Source organism: Athene cunicularia (genome assembly GCF_003259725.1).
Source record: "Athene cunicularia isolate RWA chromosome 4 unlocalized genomic scaffold, athCun1 chr4_part1, whole genome shotgun sequence".
In the NCBI taxonomy this organism is placed as follows: domain Eukaryota; kingdom Metazoa; phylum Chordata; class Aves; order Strigiformes; family Strigidae; genus Athene; species Athene cunicularia.
In genome coordinates, this window is record NW_020799098.1 from 12571816 (window position 1) to 12587511 (window position 15696).

Here is a 15696-nt window from a genome sequence, read left to right on the forward strand (position 1 = left end):
ATGCACTTTTTAGTCTCCACTTTTTTCAGCAAGGGAATACTGGCCTTCTAGTAAAAATAAGAGCTGACAGTAGTCAAAATAATTATTTTTATACCTGACTCACATCTGAGCACTGTCAACTGGAGGTTTTTCTGTGCGTTTTGGTAAATGTTGAATTGTACTCTAATTTGAGGTAAACTACTAGAAACACTGACTAAGTCATGGGGAAGAACAGCATGTAGAGGAAAATGGATAAAAAGTAAAAGGAAGACATTCTATTGCATGAAACTTATGAATACATGAAGTTTACACCATGTATTAATACTTAACTGTTAAATTCTTTGTTACGTTGTCATGCCTCATCAGCTGATAATTACATTTTGAAACTGGTCATGATAGACATCTCTCCTCCTCAGTATTATGAAGTACTTGACATACTTTAACACGATTAAATATGTGCAATAAAAATATTTTAAAATAATTGTAGTAAAATTTTGAGGTTAGTCAGTATTAGCCCCACTTTATAGTCAATTAAACAAAGGCTGTTAGTTTGCTGGAATTTCAACTCAGAATCTGAGTGTTGCCTACTGAGATCCCACTTTCCGTTACTTCCATCCATACTCTTAATTCTGCATTAGGTAAAGTGGCAAACCATTCAGGAGAGAGAAATCCTGTAAAAAAGGTAACAGTTGAAATGGTAGGAAAATGGTATCCTTTTGGAAAAATATGTCAGCATATCTTTGCTCCACAGAGATCTATTTACTGCCAGAATGAAATAGGATGGAATTTCATTGAGCACAAACAGAGTTTTTTTGCTAGGGATCACTTGCATTAATGGACAGAGAAAAATAATCTAGTGTTTTTAAAGAAATACATTACAATTCTAACCTTGCAAAAGGTAACCAGAAGCAAAACTTTGTTGTCCACTGAAATGAATCTTTACATTCCCAGTGCAATGGCATTTAGTCATTTGATGATGAATTTAGGAAAAGGATTGTAGTGTATAAGCCTGCTTATCTCTCTCAAGAATTTTCCATTTGAAAAATGGCGATACTAGATGGAAATTCACGGTTATCCATTTAGCAATGATTGGCAATTAATTTCAGGCTGCTTTTAAGTGATCTGATTTTTGAAGCTCTGCAAAATGGCAGTTTCCATTGACTTTGCCTGTTAACTTTTGGGTTTGAGTACTTTCAGCTTAGTATTTGTGCATTAAAAATAAATTATTTTTAAATGACCTATGCAACTGTAGATACCAAATCACTCAGCAACCTGAGGATCACTTACACAGGTGTAGTTCAGTATTTAGTTTTGCTAAGATGTAATGAATAGATTGGCAGCAGGTACTGGAGTTCTTAGATAGTTCTTATTCCTAATGCTGAATATTTCTGCGTCAGCAAAGCACCATATGTATGAGTGGCAACAGATCATAGGTCATATACTGAGGCTTAGGAATAGGAACAAGCTCCACTATAAAGCTTATAAAGTGCTTATGATGGGACCGCAAGAAAGTGCTGTCCTGTACACATATAATGGTGCTTAAACGTACTTAAGAGAATTTTTGAGATAGTGAAAAATAGTCCCTAATTTCTGGAAGGATTCTGTGCATTAAGTAGTACATGCAATTCATATCATCTCTTTCAAATGCCCCAGAAAACTAAAGGATAAAGTTATGTTTTGTAGGAAGGCCTGAGGTGTCTTTTATATCTGACTAGAGTTTTCATGCCTTTTTCATGCTGACATAAAGCTTAACAAATACACCAAGTTTATAAATGGTTGCCTGAGTTGGGCTCTTCCATACAGTATTTTTGGACTTTTTCAATTAGTATTGTGAACCTGGAAAAGCAAGTATGACTATAACATTTGATCTGACTACAGTAGCTATTGAAGAAGAAAGAAGGATATTTTGCTACTGTCAAGGTGAAGTACATACATGTTATTTCTTGTCTAAAGAGCTGTCCCACCCAAATGCTGATGTTTTTGTATTTTCCTCTTGGTGGACTTATTCAGAAGTAAACCCTTGATTGCATGAAAATAAAAACCACGTTTTTTTGTTAGTTGTTGGAAGGACTTCCTCACTGTGCTGAGAAGTTCCCAAATAATGGTATCTGAAATAAACTGCACTGGAGATCAAGACACAGATTTGTAGTCAGGTGGATTTAGAATAGCTTGAATTTCCAAATATCAAATTTGTGCATCGTCCTAGGAGATCCAGCAGCTAGGAAGATGGCTGAATCTTTGTTAGCCATCATGAGTTACAGTACATTTAATCAGTATTTTTGGAGACAAAAAAGGTATAGTGAAATGCATTTTAGCCTCTTAAATTTTATTTAATGTATCAATTTGCACTTAGTTTATATGATGCTTGTAACATTAAGCCTTAAATTGTGATGGTTTAAACGAGGTACAGTAATCACTTTATTTGTTAAAATACTAACTGCATACCACACCTTACCTATGTGTACAAACAAAGCTAGGCAAAGTTCAAATGTCAAAATTGTGTATGCACTGTTAAAAGAATATTATAATATACATTAAAGTGGAGAAAGACAGCTCTTAACAGACTAAAATCCAATCATCATTCTAATGTTAATACTATTAAGCAGTATTACTACATATCAATGTTCAAATAAAACCTGATTTTTGTTTAAACTGTTTTACATTCTGTAGGGGTCCACCCTAATTGGATATGTAATACTAGATAAATAATAATTAAGAAGAATGTAAAAGGAGAAAAGGCGGCTAGACTGGGGACCACACTGGCTCTGTAGGTGTGTAATTAAACAGTGCATCAGGCACCTGTTCTATGTAATGACTGTAGTCAAACGTGGCATAAAGTAAAGAATTTTAAGCTTTAAACAAAATGTCTCATGTGACCAGCAAAATAAGGATTTTAGAAATGTGGTAGCTGGGAAAGTCCTTGATGTGTGTTTTTGCTGCCTGTTAGGAAGAATGCAGTAGGGATTTCTGTATTAAAATCACAGAATTAAAAACAAGAAATGTTTTTAGTGTCAGTTGAGGAATAAAATTAGTAAATAGGTAGGTACATGTAACTTGTCATCACGTCTGAACTGGATAGATTTCCCTATAGTAACAGAGCCTTTCATGAACTCTCCACAGACTCATTTGTAAGAAAAATTCTGTGTCCCTAGTGCAAAGTGCCAAGAGAGAACTGCATTTCCATCGTCACCTAAAGGATTTGGTCTAGTAGACACTGACATAGATGCAGCTTCTACAACAGGCATTGAATTGATTCTTCTGCTTCTGTTGAAGTAAAACTATGTCCAGTTTGGACACAATATTATTTCTGATGTTGTTATCATCTATCATAGAATATCTCAATTGAGTAGAGTTTTTAAGCTTTTCAGAGCAGGAACAGTTGTGTATGTATATGTTCTCTTGTGCAAATTACAGTCTTTGAAACTAACATCTGTAATTCAAATAATAGATAATAACAGTAAGGCTGTGTGAGTGTGGACTATAAGGACCTTAAGGATTACCTGTTTTCAAGAAATACAGAGAAGTCTCTGCATCTTTTAGAAGACTTTAAATCCAGATTTAGGAAACTCTGAAAACCATTAATAAATTTGCAAAAGTCGTTTTTTAAGACTTTTGTTTGGTTTAATTTCTTGCCATAGGAAACCTTATGATCCTTGTCAGAAACAATTGCTTTTTAACTCTTCTCACCACCTTAAAACAACTTCTATCTCAGAAATTTGACCACCAGCCAGTCAGAGAGAATTGGATGACAGAGCATATCTGATAGCCAAAGGAGTGATATTGGAGCTAGTTAAACAGTATTTTATCATTGAATCACTGACTGTGAGACCATCCTGGCATACATCTGAAATTTGCATTGCAGCGAAAGCAAACAGTTCATGGCTGGCGTGTCAGATATCAGTGGCTTCAGGGCATGGGATAGGGCTATGAAAATATTCTCTATCTAGCCATCCTCCAAAAATAGATTTGAAGAGTTGAGCCTAGCTGTGAAAAACTAATTATAGCTGAGGCCTTTGCATTCTTGGCAAAGACCTGTCTCCTCCTTTTTCTGGAGTTGCTTTTAAAGAAGTTAATTTAAGGTGATTTGAGCATGGCTATAGCCTTGGGATAATTACTGCACTGCAGATTTATTGTTTAATAAGAATATTAATTTGTTAATCAGAATACATAATTTTCTTACTTATCACTCTTGTCCATACACAACTTGAATGAATAAGTATGTGATTATGTTAGCCTTTTAATGGATTTCTTTATCTAACACTCTGTCTTCTCTCTTGCAATTGTCCCCAAATAGGGACCTATACCCATTATTTAGTTGCTGCAGAGGTAAGGGAAAACATAGCCAGAGGCATTAAAGTACTCTTGGTTTTTAAAACTGTATAGTGAATTGCAAAAAGGAAAAAGAAAATTGACAGGAGTTGCAGGAAATGTTAAAGAATAGTGTGAAATCCTGAGCCTGTAAAAGCCATTCCGGACTCTTTAATAGTACATTAAAGAACAGCACTGGGATTTCACTGTATTCATGTGTTTGTAGAGTGATCTAGGCAACACAACTATAGAAGATACTTACAATTTTACAATAGGTGCAAAGATGCCTTTTCATAGATCTCCACAGAGCCAATTGCCTTCCAATGTAATTGGGACTTATTCTTCCGGTTGTAGTAAACAAGTTACTTTTTTGTACCAAGAATGCCCTTTAAAATATCATTATCTCAAGCTTTCTCAAGTTTATTGCTATCAAAGAGAGAAAGAGCACTTAGTAGAGCTAAAATGAGTGTTAGCATCACCAACCAGATTTCTTTTTTCACCATAGTGGTTTATTCCATTAGAATTTTCAGGTTTTATCCTGAATCTGAGATCCTTAGCAAAGAGAGACTTGGGAAATATGGCAAGGAATATTAAATTACACATGAAGGGTCATATCATGGAGCTGATACTCAGCTAAGTAGCACTCATATTTTAGCGTAATGTGGCTGCAGTCAGTGAAGTTATTCCTGTGGAAATGGGTAACAGGATTCAGTCCAAGATTTATTGTCTTACTAATTTTATTTCTTCAGTTGATGATTTTTAATCAGTATGGTGTCATTGTGGAAGCTTTTAAATTGCATGCTTCTGTTTCCCTCTGGATTAATTTCTCATTGAAGCATTTTAAAAATGAGCCATTTTCTATTGTGACAGGTGCAGGTGGTGTATCCAACTTGAAAAACATGTATTATGAATTTATTGAAAGTTAGACAAAAAAACCATTTACAGTTCTAGGTACAATTATACAAAAAGATAATGTATAAATAATTTAATCAGCTCTGCCAGAGGGGAGAAGTCTCTTAAATGAGTCTAATTATTCTCATTCCCATGTGAGTTTGGACTTGAAATTAACCTTGCAAAGCACAATCTTTTGCAGAGTATTAAAGAAGAAGAAAGTATAACTTGGTTTGCTTATTGGCTAAAATTATTTAGCTTGAGTATTCCATACAAGAATGGAGATGTCATAAAAATGCTCACATGCTCATCTCGAGTATTGTAAAGCAATCTGCACCTCTCTATTCTGTTTGAGTCTTTAAAACCTGAGACCACAGAAGCTTTTCTCACTGTTGACGTAGCCAGGGTACTTTTTCACTGATGTAGACATTTCCCTTTCTTCTGCTATAACACACGCTGGCAAGGACTGTGCTTTAGTAGTGCCATTGCGTGTGAAAATGCAGTCATTAAGGGAGGTCACTTTTAGGGCCTTTGGAATATAAATGCTCTGTAAATAAAGGCAATATTAAGTTTAACAAAGTTACGCCACCAGAGTGTTGTAGTCTATTAAGTCTATTCTGACTGTTTTCATACTGACTACAAGCTATGTGACTTGTCTGGAATCAATATTCTGAAAGCACATCGAGCAAACAAACAAGCATACAACTGTGAATATTGAACCTCTTTGCCTTGGAGAATAATCTTGGTGTTTCAAAGTCCAGGAATCCATATTTATCAGCAGTGCCTAAAGACCCAAGCTGATGGGCATTCTTCTACATCCTTTCACATAAATTAAGCAAGTAGATAATATGTCCTGCCAAAAGGTTTTAATCAGGTGTCTTATATAATTTAATATAAATGATTTGGAAAACTTTCACTATGCAGTTTCTCATGAGAATAGAATCTGTTCCTCATTTTCATTTTCACATAGCTCATATTCAGGGACTTCTTGGCAGTGCAAAATTAGTTGCAGGCAGAAGTATCAGTATAAATTCTGAATGGAAGCCTTTATTACTATTTTTAAAGTACATATTTTTCAGTAGCATCTGGGTATTTTTGAAGATAGTTTTATTTGATTACTTCCATAACAAACATGCAGGGAAGGGGAGGGCAGCATGCTCTGGAAGATACTTCTAGCTAGCTAAGTTTTGCAAGAAATGAGTCCTTGGTGACTTGAATTGTAACTTCAGTTAAAATACGAAATTATTCTACTCTACTGGGGTACAGATACTGCGGTATTGAGGGTTTTCTGCAAGGCATATGAAAGAATAAATTGCATATAGGGAAAGAAAAATCCCCACCAAAATGCTCTAAAGAGCCTGTACCCTTTAGCTGGAAGTTTTGTGTCTGCCTTTTAATAGGCAGATCTTCCTCAGCTGCATAGGATTTTAATAATTATCAAGAAATTTCTCGATGGTATTAACTGTTGGTGCATAGGTTATTCAATGGGGGGGGGGGAGAGACATTTTCTCTTTCCTGTAAGTTTCATGGGAAACAATCCCTGGGTACTTTTAAGTTGGAGTTTAGGAAGTTATATATGTTGTATTTCTCCATACTACCAGGGACTGGATTCAGCAGACCAAGTAGATCCCTCTCAGTTCTCTTAAATGTCTCATTCATTTCAGGAAATCAAGCTTGTGAATGATGAGATGATATTGCTTTAGTTCATAGTTTGTCTTTGCCTTATTATGTTGAAGTTGCACTCTTGGAACCCTGGCTAGCATCTGATACATGGTACCACTTATTTCATACTACAAAGAAGAGTACTGCCTAAGAGAAGCTTAGTGAGCTAGGTGACATAATAGGTCTCTTATATTAATAATTTATATGTACCTGAGGCTCTTCTGGTACTTCTTATCTTTCAAAAGTAACATTAAGCATCCCACAGTAGTTTCAGACAAATCATAATTAATTAATATGCAAAATGTATCAACTAAATATGACTTTGCAGCCTGTCAGTGATTGAGTACTGTACACAGAAAAATGCAGCTGTGCACTTCTGAAGACAGGTCTTCCTCTGCTGACTCATTCACTTAATTTTGTTCTCAGCTGTGTATATGCAGATAATGATGTCTTTACTCTTGAAAATTTGAATGTGCATATGGTTGGGGCTAAAGCAGGCATATTACTGTGTCTACAGATGAAAATGTGGGTGTTCTGTTCTAAAAAACAAGCCAAAAATTCAGGTCTTAAATAAATTAAAATTTTCCAGTATCTACTTCTAAATTCATATTCCCTAAGTAAATTAATGGTTGCAATGTATATGAACAGGCCTACCTATGAGAAAATTTGGATGTGACTTGCACTATTTAAAATATTCATTTCCTAGCAGTGTTATTCTACAGTTCTTGGCTTTCAATGCTTATTCAAATGTTGCAGCTTCTCCATAGGCAGTTTCTCTTTTGTATTAAATTTGTTTTTGTTCAACTCGCATACAGCAGAATCTATGACGTTTGCTGAATATATGGCAGTAAACGCAATTTCCTAAAATTTGACTAAGTACTATTAAAATACATTGATTCTTTTTTCAAGTGATTGCCTAATGGAGACTTGAGGCTTTCTTGCTGCTTTCTGACTACTGACATAATAGGAATGCAAAGTAATTCTGATGTTACAAAGATTAGAATGAGATCTCTGAAATTCAGAACGAGTCTTTAGACTGGTCTTCATTTTGGGTAAAAAAATCTGAAAAACAAATGTTAAATAACCTGTCAAAACCAACTAACCAAGAGAAGAACTGAGTGAGTACTCACGTCTGGAGTACTGTGGGTAGTGAGGGGAGAGAACACTGAAGCAGAATCCAGAACTATTGCTCCTGCTGGCTTTTAAGCTGACCTTTGCCAAATCTTTGCCACTTCATGCCTCAGTTTCATTATCAGTAAAACATTGGCACCAATATTGATTCTCCTTTGCTTTGAGCTTAATGAATGAAAAATGTTCACTAATACTACTTTTAATTTCTTGCCAAACATCTCCAGTTCGCAATGAAACTTGAGATGGAAAGTCCAGGAGTTGCAGCTTTGGTTCAGAAATTTGGTATTTAAGTTCTGTCACTGGCTTCCTGTTCAGCCTTCAACAAATCTTGTCAGTCCCTTAGTCCTGATGAGGGACTCTGGCTCCTATATGCTGCCAGTTAAACCACTAATATCTTGGCTTCTAAACACATTTAAAGGGTCTGAATGTTCACCTCTGCTCCTCACATTTTGAAAGTTTTATGGTGTTAGAAGACAGAAATAGTTAAATTAGGCATTAGGAATCAGGCTGAAGCTTTAGATACTGGATTGTGAGGAAGTGTGAGCCATCTTGTAGTGACAGCGGCATGCTGAGCCTAAATGTGAGGCCACTGCTCAAGGAGCACCACTCCAGCACACAGACCTCCTTATTATCCACGCTGTATAAAATTATATCACCAATAAGAGGATGTGCTGAATATATCATCCTATCTCTGGGTGAGTTAGATCTCAACAGTAGCTTAGTTTTTGTACCTCTCGTTTACCTAATATGGCCAATTTCTCTTTCATGGCTAGTTCTAGCTGCGTAGTTTGAAAGTTTATGGCTACTGCAGCCTCTTAGCTATGACCATCTTATTCCACTAACATTTTTTTCATCTAATTTAGTCTGTAATCCTTAAATTAAGAAATCTCAGAAGTCCACAGAACTGTGTTAACATTACTTAATCTCTTCTTTGTATGTACTTTGTACTTGTTCTTTATATTATGAGCAATCTCTTTACTTTGTGTTTGCACAGCACCTAACATAATTGTCTGTGTCTTGGCCTTCCACGTACAGCTAAAGCCCATAGCATCTTTTACTCTTTCTGAGTCTCATAATCCTGATATGAGGAAAAATATAGAAAAAAAAAAGCTGTCAAAAGCCTTTATACTATCATAATGGCACCATCTAAACACCTTTCATAGAGACGTTTATTGCCAGTCAAAATCAAGCCATTGAAATTGATATTAACAGCAAATCACCACTGGTGCGAGACTGTTGCCAAAGTTCCCAACTCTAGTACAATATCTGAAGAATCACTGTTACAAAGACTGTGTAATTAAAAATGGATTTGGGCTGACATTGTACTACTAAGTAATTTTCAATGAAGGGTCAGTACCTTGCGTTATCAGATATTAGCTCCAAGACAGCTTGAAGTAGCACACACTTATGCAGGAAGTTTCTGCTTTTGTGGTTCAGAAGAGTCAAATGGTACAGACAATGTAATTGCAACTCTCTCAGCTTTTAATATAACCCATACAGTACATGCTTTTAGTGGAGCAGTGGGCGAATAATGTGTGATAAAAAGCATTGGCACTGTGGCTATTAAGGGTACTTAGAATATAAATAGTGGGTCATGTCTCTGCCTAAGGTAAAACACTGGAATTTGAAGAAGAGGCCAAATCCATTAACCTATTGACAATGCATTCCAGAAACCCTTGACTCTTGGACAAGTCTGAAGGACAGAGATTCAGAAATTGGACCCTATCCAATGGTGTCTTTACTGTCATAACATGCCTGTGGTGGAATTATCCTTCAGCAGTAAAGCATGGTGCATCTTTAAGAAATGAGAAGAAATGAGTACATTGATGGTTATTTTCAAGTTGGGGTTTGCTTTTTACTTTCATAATGAGATTGATGTAATCGCATCATGATATTATCAAACATACCGAGGCCTGATTCTGTCCCTGCTCCCCTGATGTACGCAACCTGAAAGAAAACTGTAGCTGTTTGGAATTAATTCCCTCAGCTGGCGCATGGTATAGGAATGATATAACCACCATGTAGGAAGTGTAAAACTGGTAGAGCTTGATTTGTAAGCATCACAGTTCCTCCTTGTAATGAAAATAGCGTGCACTAAATGACTAACAGAGGAGGCCACTCAGAGAAATGCTTATATTAAAAGTGTAGAGCCTCAGCAGGACCACAGTAATCAATTACCCTAAACTGAAGCCCTGGCAGCTTCTGTGAATTGCTATTGATTTCAGCTACTAGTGAGTGAGTCTTACTAAGACTATGCTAGAATGTAGGTGTGAGATGCAGACAAAATTAGGAGCTGGAACAAACCTCTGGAAAACACAGGGAACAGACAGGTTTGGGAAGATACGTAATGATGAAGTTTATTTTTTGAAAGTGCTTAAAAATTGCAAAAACGCAAATCCCACGCGGGGGTAAAAATGAAGTATCATATTAGCATATATTGAAATAAGAAAGATGAGAATTTTAGTTTTCTTACTAAATTATTATGGAAAATTCTGTCTGGCTTCCTAAAGAAAGCCTCTCTTTTCCATTCTGGTTGAATTGGGGGGGGGGGCAATTAATTTTTTTTCCTGTAGCCTTCATCTGACTATGCAAATAATTCCCTTCTTGCAGTGAACTCTCAAATCATATAAAAATGATTCTAAAATAATGATTCAGTCCTCTCTATGCTATAGAGAGCTTGTGAGTTGCAAGTTTGTTGTCTACAAAATTCAGTTTCTTACAGAATTCCTTAATGGTTTCAGGAAGACGAAGAAGCTATTTCTTTATGCATATTGTTCACTTCAAAGGGAATTTAATCTTTTTTGAGGAGACTGCTATGTTTCCATTATCATACAAGAAAATTCATTCTGGAACCTTTTTTGCTCAGCAGGAACCTTATGTATTTTCCACACTCTCATTATACTTGTTTTGGCATGAGCATAAAGGGGGCATGCTCATTTATATTCTAGCTGATCAAGTGGAGAAGTCTGACTAATGTGAATTTTGGATCAAGGTGAGGGTCATCTTTGTAACCTGCACTAAAAGGAATTTTATGGAGTGACTTCTCCCAGAGGAGGATATTTCTGTTAGATCAGTGGCCCAGAGGCAGTGGAACAAATCTTCTTCCTCGTGTCATCTTCATTTTAATATCAGCTGTGCAACAGCAGCACAAAATGCTGGATTAGAACTAAACATACCATATAGCTGAATGATGTACTCAGTCAGATTGCATCCCTCACACTGTGTATCTTTGTAGGTTTTTAATCATGCCTTTCCTTATGCTCTTTCCTCCTTCCTTTCCCACTGTTTTGCTTCCTTCCCTCAGATCTTTCCCTACAGCCTCCTTTCTCCTTTCAGTCAGATCCTGTCATGCTACTTGCTCTCCTGTGTTATACCTCTGTTACTGAATAATTTTGGGAAAGCAACATAGACACTCTTAGCCAAAGTTAAAGGTTACATTGCCTTAGAATATCTTTGTTGCTTTTCCCAAAATTAACTCCTGGTATTGTAGGTCAGCTAACCCAGCTGTAAGAGTCATAGAATCATGGAATGGTTTGGGTTGGAAGGGACCTTAAAAATCATATAGTTCCAAACACACTACCTTGGTCAGGGACACCTTCCACTAGCCCAGGTTGCTCAAAGCCCCGTCCTACCTGGCCTTGAACACTGCCAGGGAGGGGGCAGCCACAGCTTCTCTGGGCAACCTGTGCCAGGGTCTCACCACCCTCACAGTGAAGAATTTCTTCCTTATATCTAATCTAAATCTACTCTCTTTCAATTTAAAACTGTTACCCCTTGTCCTATCACAACCCTCTGTGATCAGGATTCCCTCCCCACCTTTCCTGTAACCCCTTTAAGTACTGGAAGGCTGCTGTATGGTCTCCCTGGAGCCTTCTCTTCTCCAGCCTGTTCTCACAGGGGAGATGCTCCAGCACATCATCTCTCACCATTGTGGTCTCCAGGCATACTAAGACCTTTCATTTCCATTTTGCTGTGGAGAGCATCTAGAAAATGTGTTGGTCTCTTCATAGCTTTATCCTGTTTCACTGAGCCAAACAACGGAGAGAAGACCTGGCATATAAGACAGCAAACATTTGGGTTAGGAGGGACAGACCTGTTCTATTTTTTGCAAGCAAGAAGGTATTTTCTGTTTCCCGTTTTAATGTTAATGAATTAAAAGACTGCCAATGGATACCACCCCATCACTGGCAAGGTGCCAGTTAAGCCTTTCCTTAGTGTCTACCAGGGACTGAACTGCCTCATTGTTGGCAAAAATGTGTGGGAGTCAAAGCAGTGGGAGAACCTCTTCAGGCAGAGGAGCACCAGCTTTTTTAGGACAACAGAATTATATCCTAGTGCACTGCCAATGGTGAACTCTTTGGTCTTCCTATGTTAGATACCTTTAGTCCTAGTTGTTTTGTCCACGCTCTGAAAATGAACCACATTACATGTGGTACAAGAGGAGTCAGACGTGAGTGCTGTTTGAGATGGGAGCGAACTGGGGGAGAGAGACTGTGCCCCACTCAAGACATCCCTCCAGAGGTTATGATTATAAGGGAAGCTATTAGCGTAGGAGGTGACTCTACAGATTTATGCCATTAGAATACTTCTCCCTTTAGCAATGGAATTTTCATTTAATCAGTTTTCTGCCAGATTCCATCATCTTTGAGCTTTTCAAGTTCACCAGAGGGCCTGTTTCTGAAGCACACTGGCTGCCATGCTATGTTGTGTTTAAAGGGAAGGAAAAGACACAAAGGGAAGATGGAAAAATAGAAATGCAAAACGTCCCATGGGAGATGCTTGCCCTTACCATGTCATGCTAGTTTAAATACAGTTCCCACATATCACATGTCAAGCTGTACTTGATTGTTTTCAAATAGATGGCAAAAATCATAAGACGAGGAAAATGTTCTTTTGTGTGACATGTTCTTTTGATACATTGGGTTCTGTAGCTGTCAAAGCAAAGGCTGTTTTCCCATCTATTATTGCAAATGCATTTGGGGTAAATCTCTTCTGTAACTCTCTATTCCCCCAATTGGTTACTTCAATACAAGTGTTACTGTTTTGTTTTTTCTAAATCTAATGAAACTATGAAGTTGCAGTAGTGCATTTTCTTTATGATCCTCAGTAGGCAATGAAGTGCTTTCTCAGTGAAGATTTAGATCATATCTGGAAATGCAGTCTGTTTCAAGTATTTTCTGCTTTTCTGGCAGGAGAACAGAATATTTAATTTCATTATTCAGCATAGGGTTATTCATTTCATGCAATGAAGGGAAATTCATCAATATTGTCTTCAGCATCCAGAAAAATGATACTTACCATGACTGTTTCACATACTCTATTTATATTTTATATCTTTCTTGTCACTCGGCAATTATTCATCTCTCTGCTGAGGGGTGAAATTCTTGTATTGAGTTACTGTAATTACTCTGAACTCCTAAAAGTGATTCAATCACTGAAAGCAATTGATTTTACTTAAAGATATTTCTTGAGACAGATTCGCCAAATACAAATAACTCAATAAAGGTTATTTTTTCCTGTTGATTCTCAAGAATATTTAGTGATGCTTTATAAAAGGGGTAAATCAATGTTGCTGCAACTTAACATTCATTGCACTAGTATTAATTGTGATGGATTCTTGGAGATGGATGCAAATGTGATAGTGCAAGTAAGTGGGAATGCAGTTGAAAGGCAACATTAATTCATTCCCAGTGGTTGTTAAATGTCACAAGTTATTCGTAGTTTTGATGATATTTTCCTTTTTAAACCACTTGGTGTAAAAGCCCCACATCATTGTGATGTATTTGTGTATACAAAGTCGTCAAGGTAATTATCTCTGAATCTTTTGTATTATGTTTAATTTCAGTGTAGTGTCCCAGATCTGCATTTTTTGGAAAGATCAAAGTATAGAGTGTAAAGGTGGTGATAGACTGTACCCCATTCCCACAGAAATCAATTAGAGGCCTTCCATTTGGGAAGTGGGAACAGTGGGAACAGGAACAGGCTTAGTATCATGATATGTGATTTCTCTTGCCATCAGTAAAACAGATTTTCTCATTTATCTTATCGTCAGAGATGTTTAAATTTCAAACGTCAGCTGATTCAAATTTTATGTTTGGGGAATTCAGGCACTGAGATGATTTGTGTTTAGGGCACTGAACTGGGACTCAATAGATCTGGGTTTGTTCTGTCATGCATTTCCCGTGTGATCTTATGCAAATCCTTCATTGCCTCTTGCAAAGCCTCGTCAGTAAAATAGGGTAATGTTACTTCTCTTCTTGTTCGAAGGATTTGTTAACATTTGGATGGCTTATCTACAGCGCATTGCTGAGGGCCGTATGAAAATGTACAATCTTATTTAAATGTACTGCTTTACATATATATCCTTCTTTCATTTTATGCTTCTACACCTACTGCTTTCTTACAGCCCCCTCGTGGGACTCTTTCTTTCATACTTTTCTTTATAAGCAATCTTCCACAGGCTGGCCTTCTCCTTCAAATACATGTTAATCGCGTCCTGTTTTTTAAGCTCACCAAGGCAGATAGTATGGATGAGCAGATATATACATGTTGGAGAGGCACTATGTGAGCTGTACTTCATGTGGATAATCTTTGGTGATCCATCTGACAGGTTTGTGCTTGGGAAACTAGATCTTTGATGTATTTTTGTTCCAGGTATGTCCACTCACATGATTCAGATGTACAGTTATCAGTCACAGAAACTCATATTGATTTCAGGAGTGAGCATAGAAACCCAAGAATGCCATTTCAGATACTTCTTGAGCAGGTATTCAAATAACAAAATCAATACTGTGCACATTTTTTTTACCAAGTATGTTATATTAGTATATATTCACACAAAGCTGTTTGCTTAAATGCTTCTGTGTTTGCCACTTTTGCCTTTGCAATTATTATTTGAGGCTTCTAACTTATGCTATGTGTGGTTTTTAGCTAAGTTGCATGATCATAGAAGCCAGTGAGCCTTTACCGAAGTGAGCAGGTCTGATCTGTACATTGTTCCCTATCAATCAGTATTATCTCGGATAGAACAGTGATTTCAGTTGCAACTGCAGGAGATACAGCTACCTGCTCTCTATTAGTTTTAATTAAGGTGAGAATTCTTAATCCCCTGGAATACTGTTTCTTTGATGTCTTTGCACACCATGGATAAACATTGACTTACTGATGGCATCTTCTGTAAAACTGTGTTGACTGTTGGCTCTTTGAGTTTGATGTAGATGGGGCAGATACAGAAATCTTACAACACCTTACTGCTAAAAAAATTAGTATATCTAGAAGTATTAAATGTATGGACGTTTAGATAATCGTGCTTCTTTCAAGAAAGCGGTAAGTCATGGTTTACCTACATGCAACTGCTGTTTCCTTAATGAAGCTTCCATTCAGACATTGTAGATATAAAGCCAGCCAATATGGAGGACCTGACGGAAGTGATAACAGCCTCTGAGTTTCATCCCCATCACTGCAATCTCTTTGTCTACAGCAGCAGCAAAGGATCCCTGAGACTCTGCGACATGAGGGCATCGGCTCTCTGTGACAAACATTCCAAGCGTAAGTCCTTGCTTCATTGAGCCCCATATGTCATTAAAGTCTTATTATTCACGGATAGCATGTAGATGTGTGCATACTCCAGTGTATTAGCTTTGCAGTTGTAGGCACAGTCAAAAATAAAACAATCTATGCAAGTATACCTATGAGCTTGGTGACCGTCATGTCTGTGAGTGGTTG

General features: G+C 37.1%; 1 protein-coding gene across 7 annotated transcripts in view; it reads left to right on the forward strand.

Annotated features, from left to right (window-relative positions):
• Positions 1-15696, forward strand: part of PPP2R2C (protein phosphatase 2 regulatory subunit Bgamma) — a 142247-nt gene that overhangs the window by 97483 nt on the left and 29068 nt on the right. For all 7 annotated transcript variants that reach the window (XM_026846800.1, XM_026846797.1, XM_026846802.1 and 4 more), the window contains one exon: positions 15355-15519. In XM_026846800.1, coding sequence (XP_026702601.1) covers positions 15355-15519 — 165 coding nt within the window. The remainder of the gene's footprint in view (positions 1-15354; positions 15520-15696) is intronic.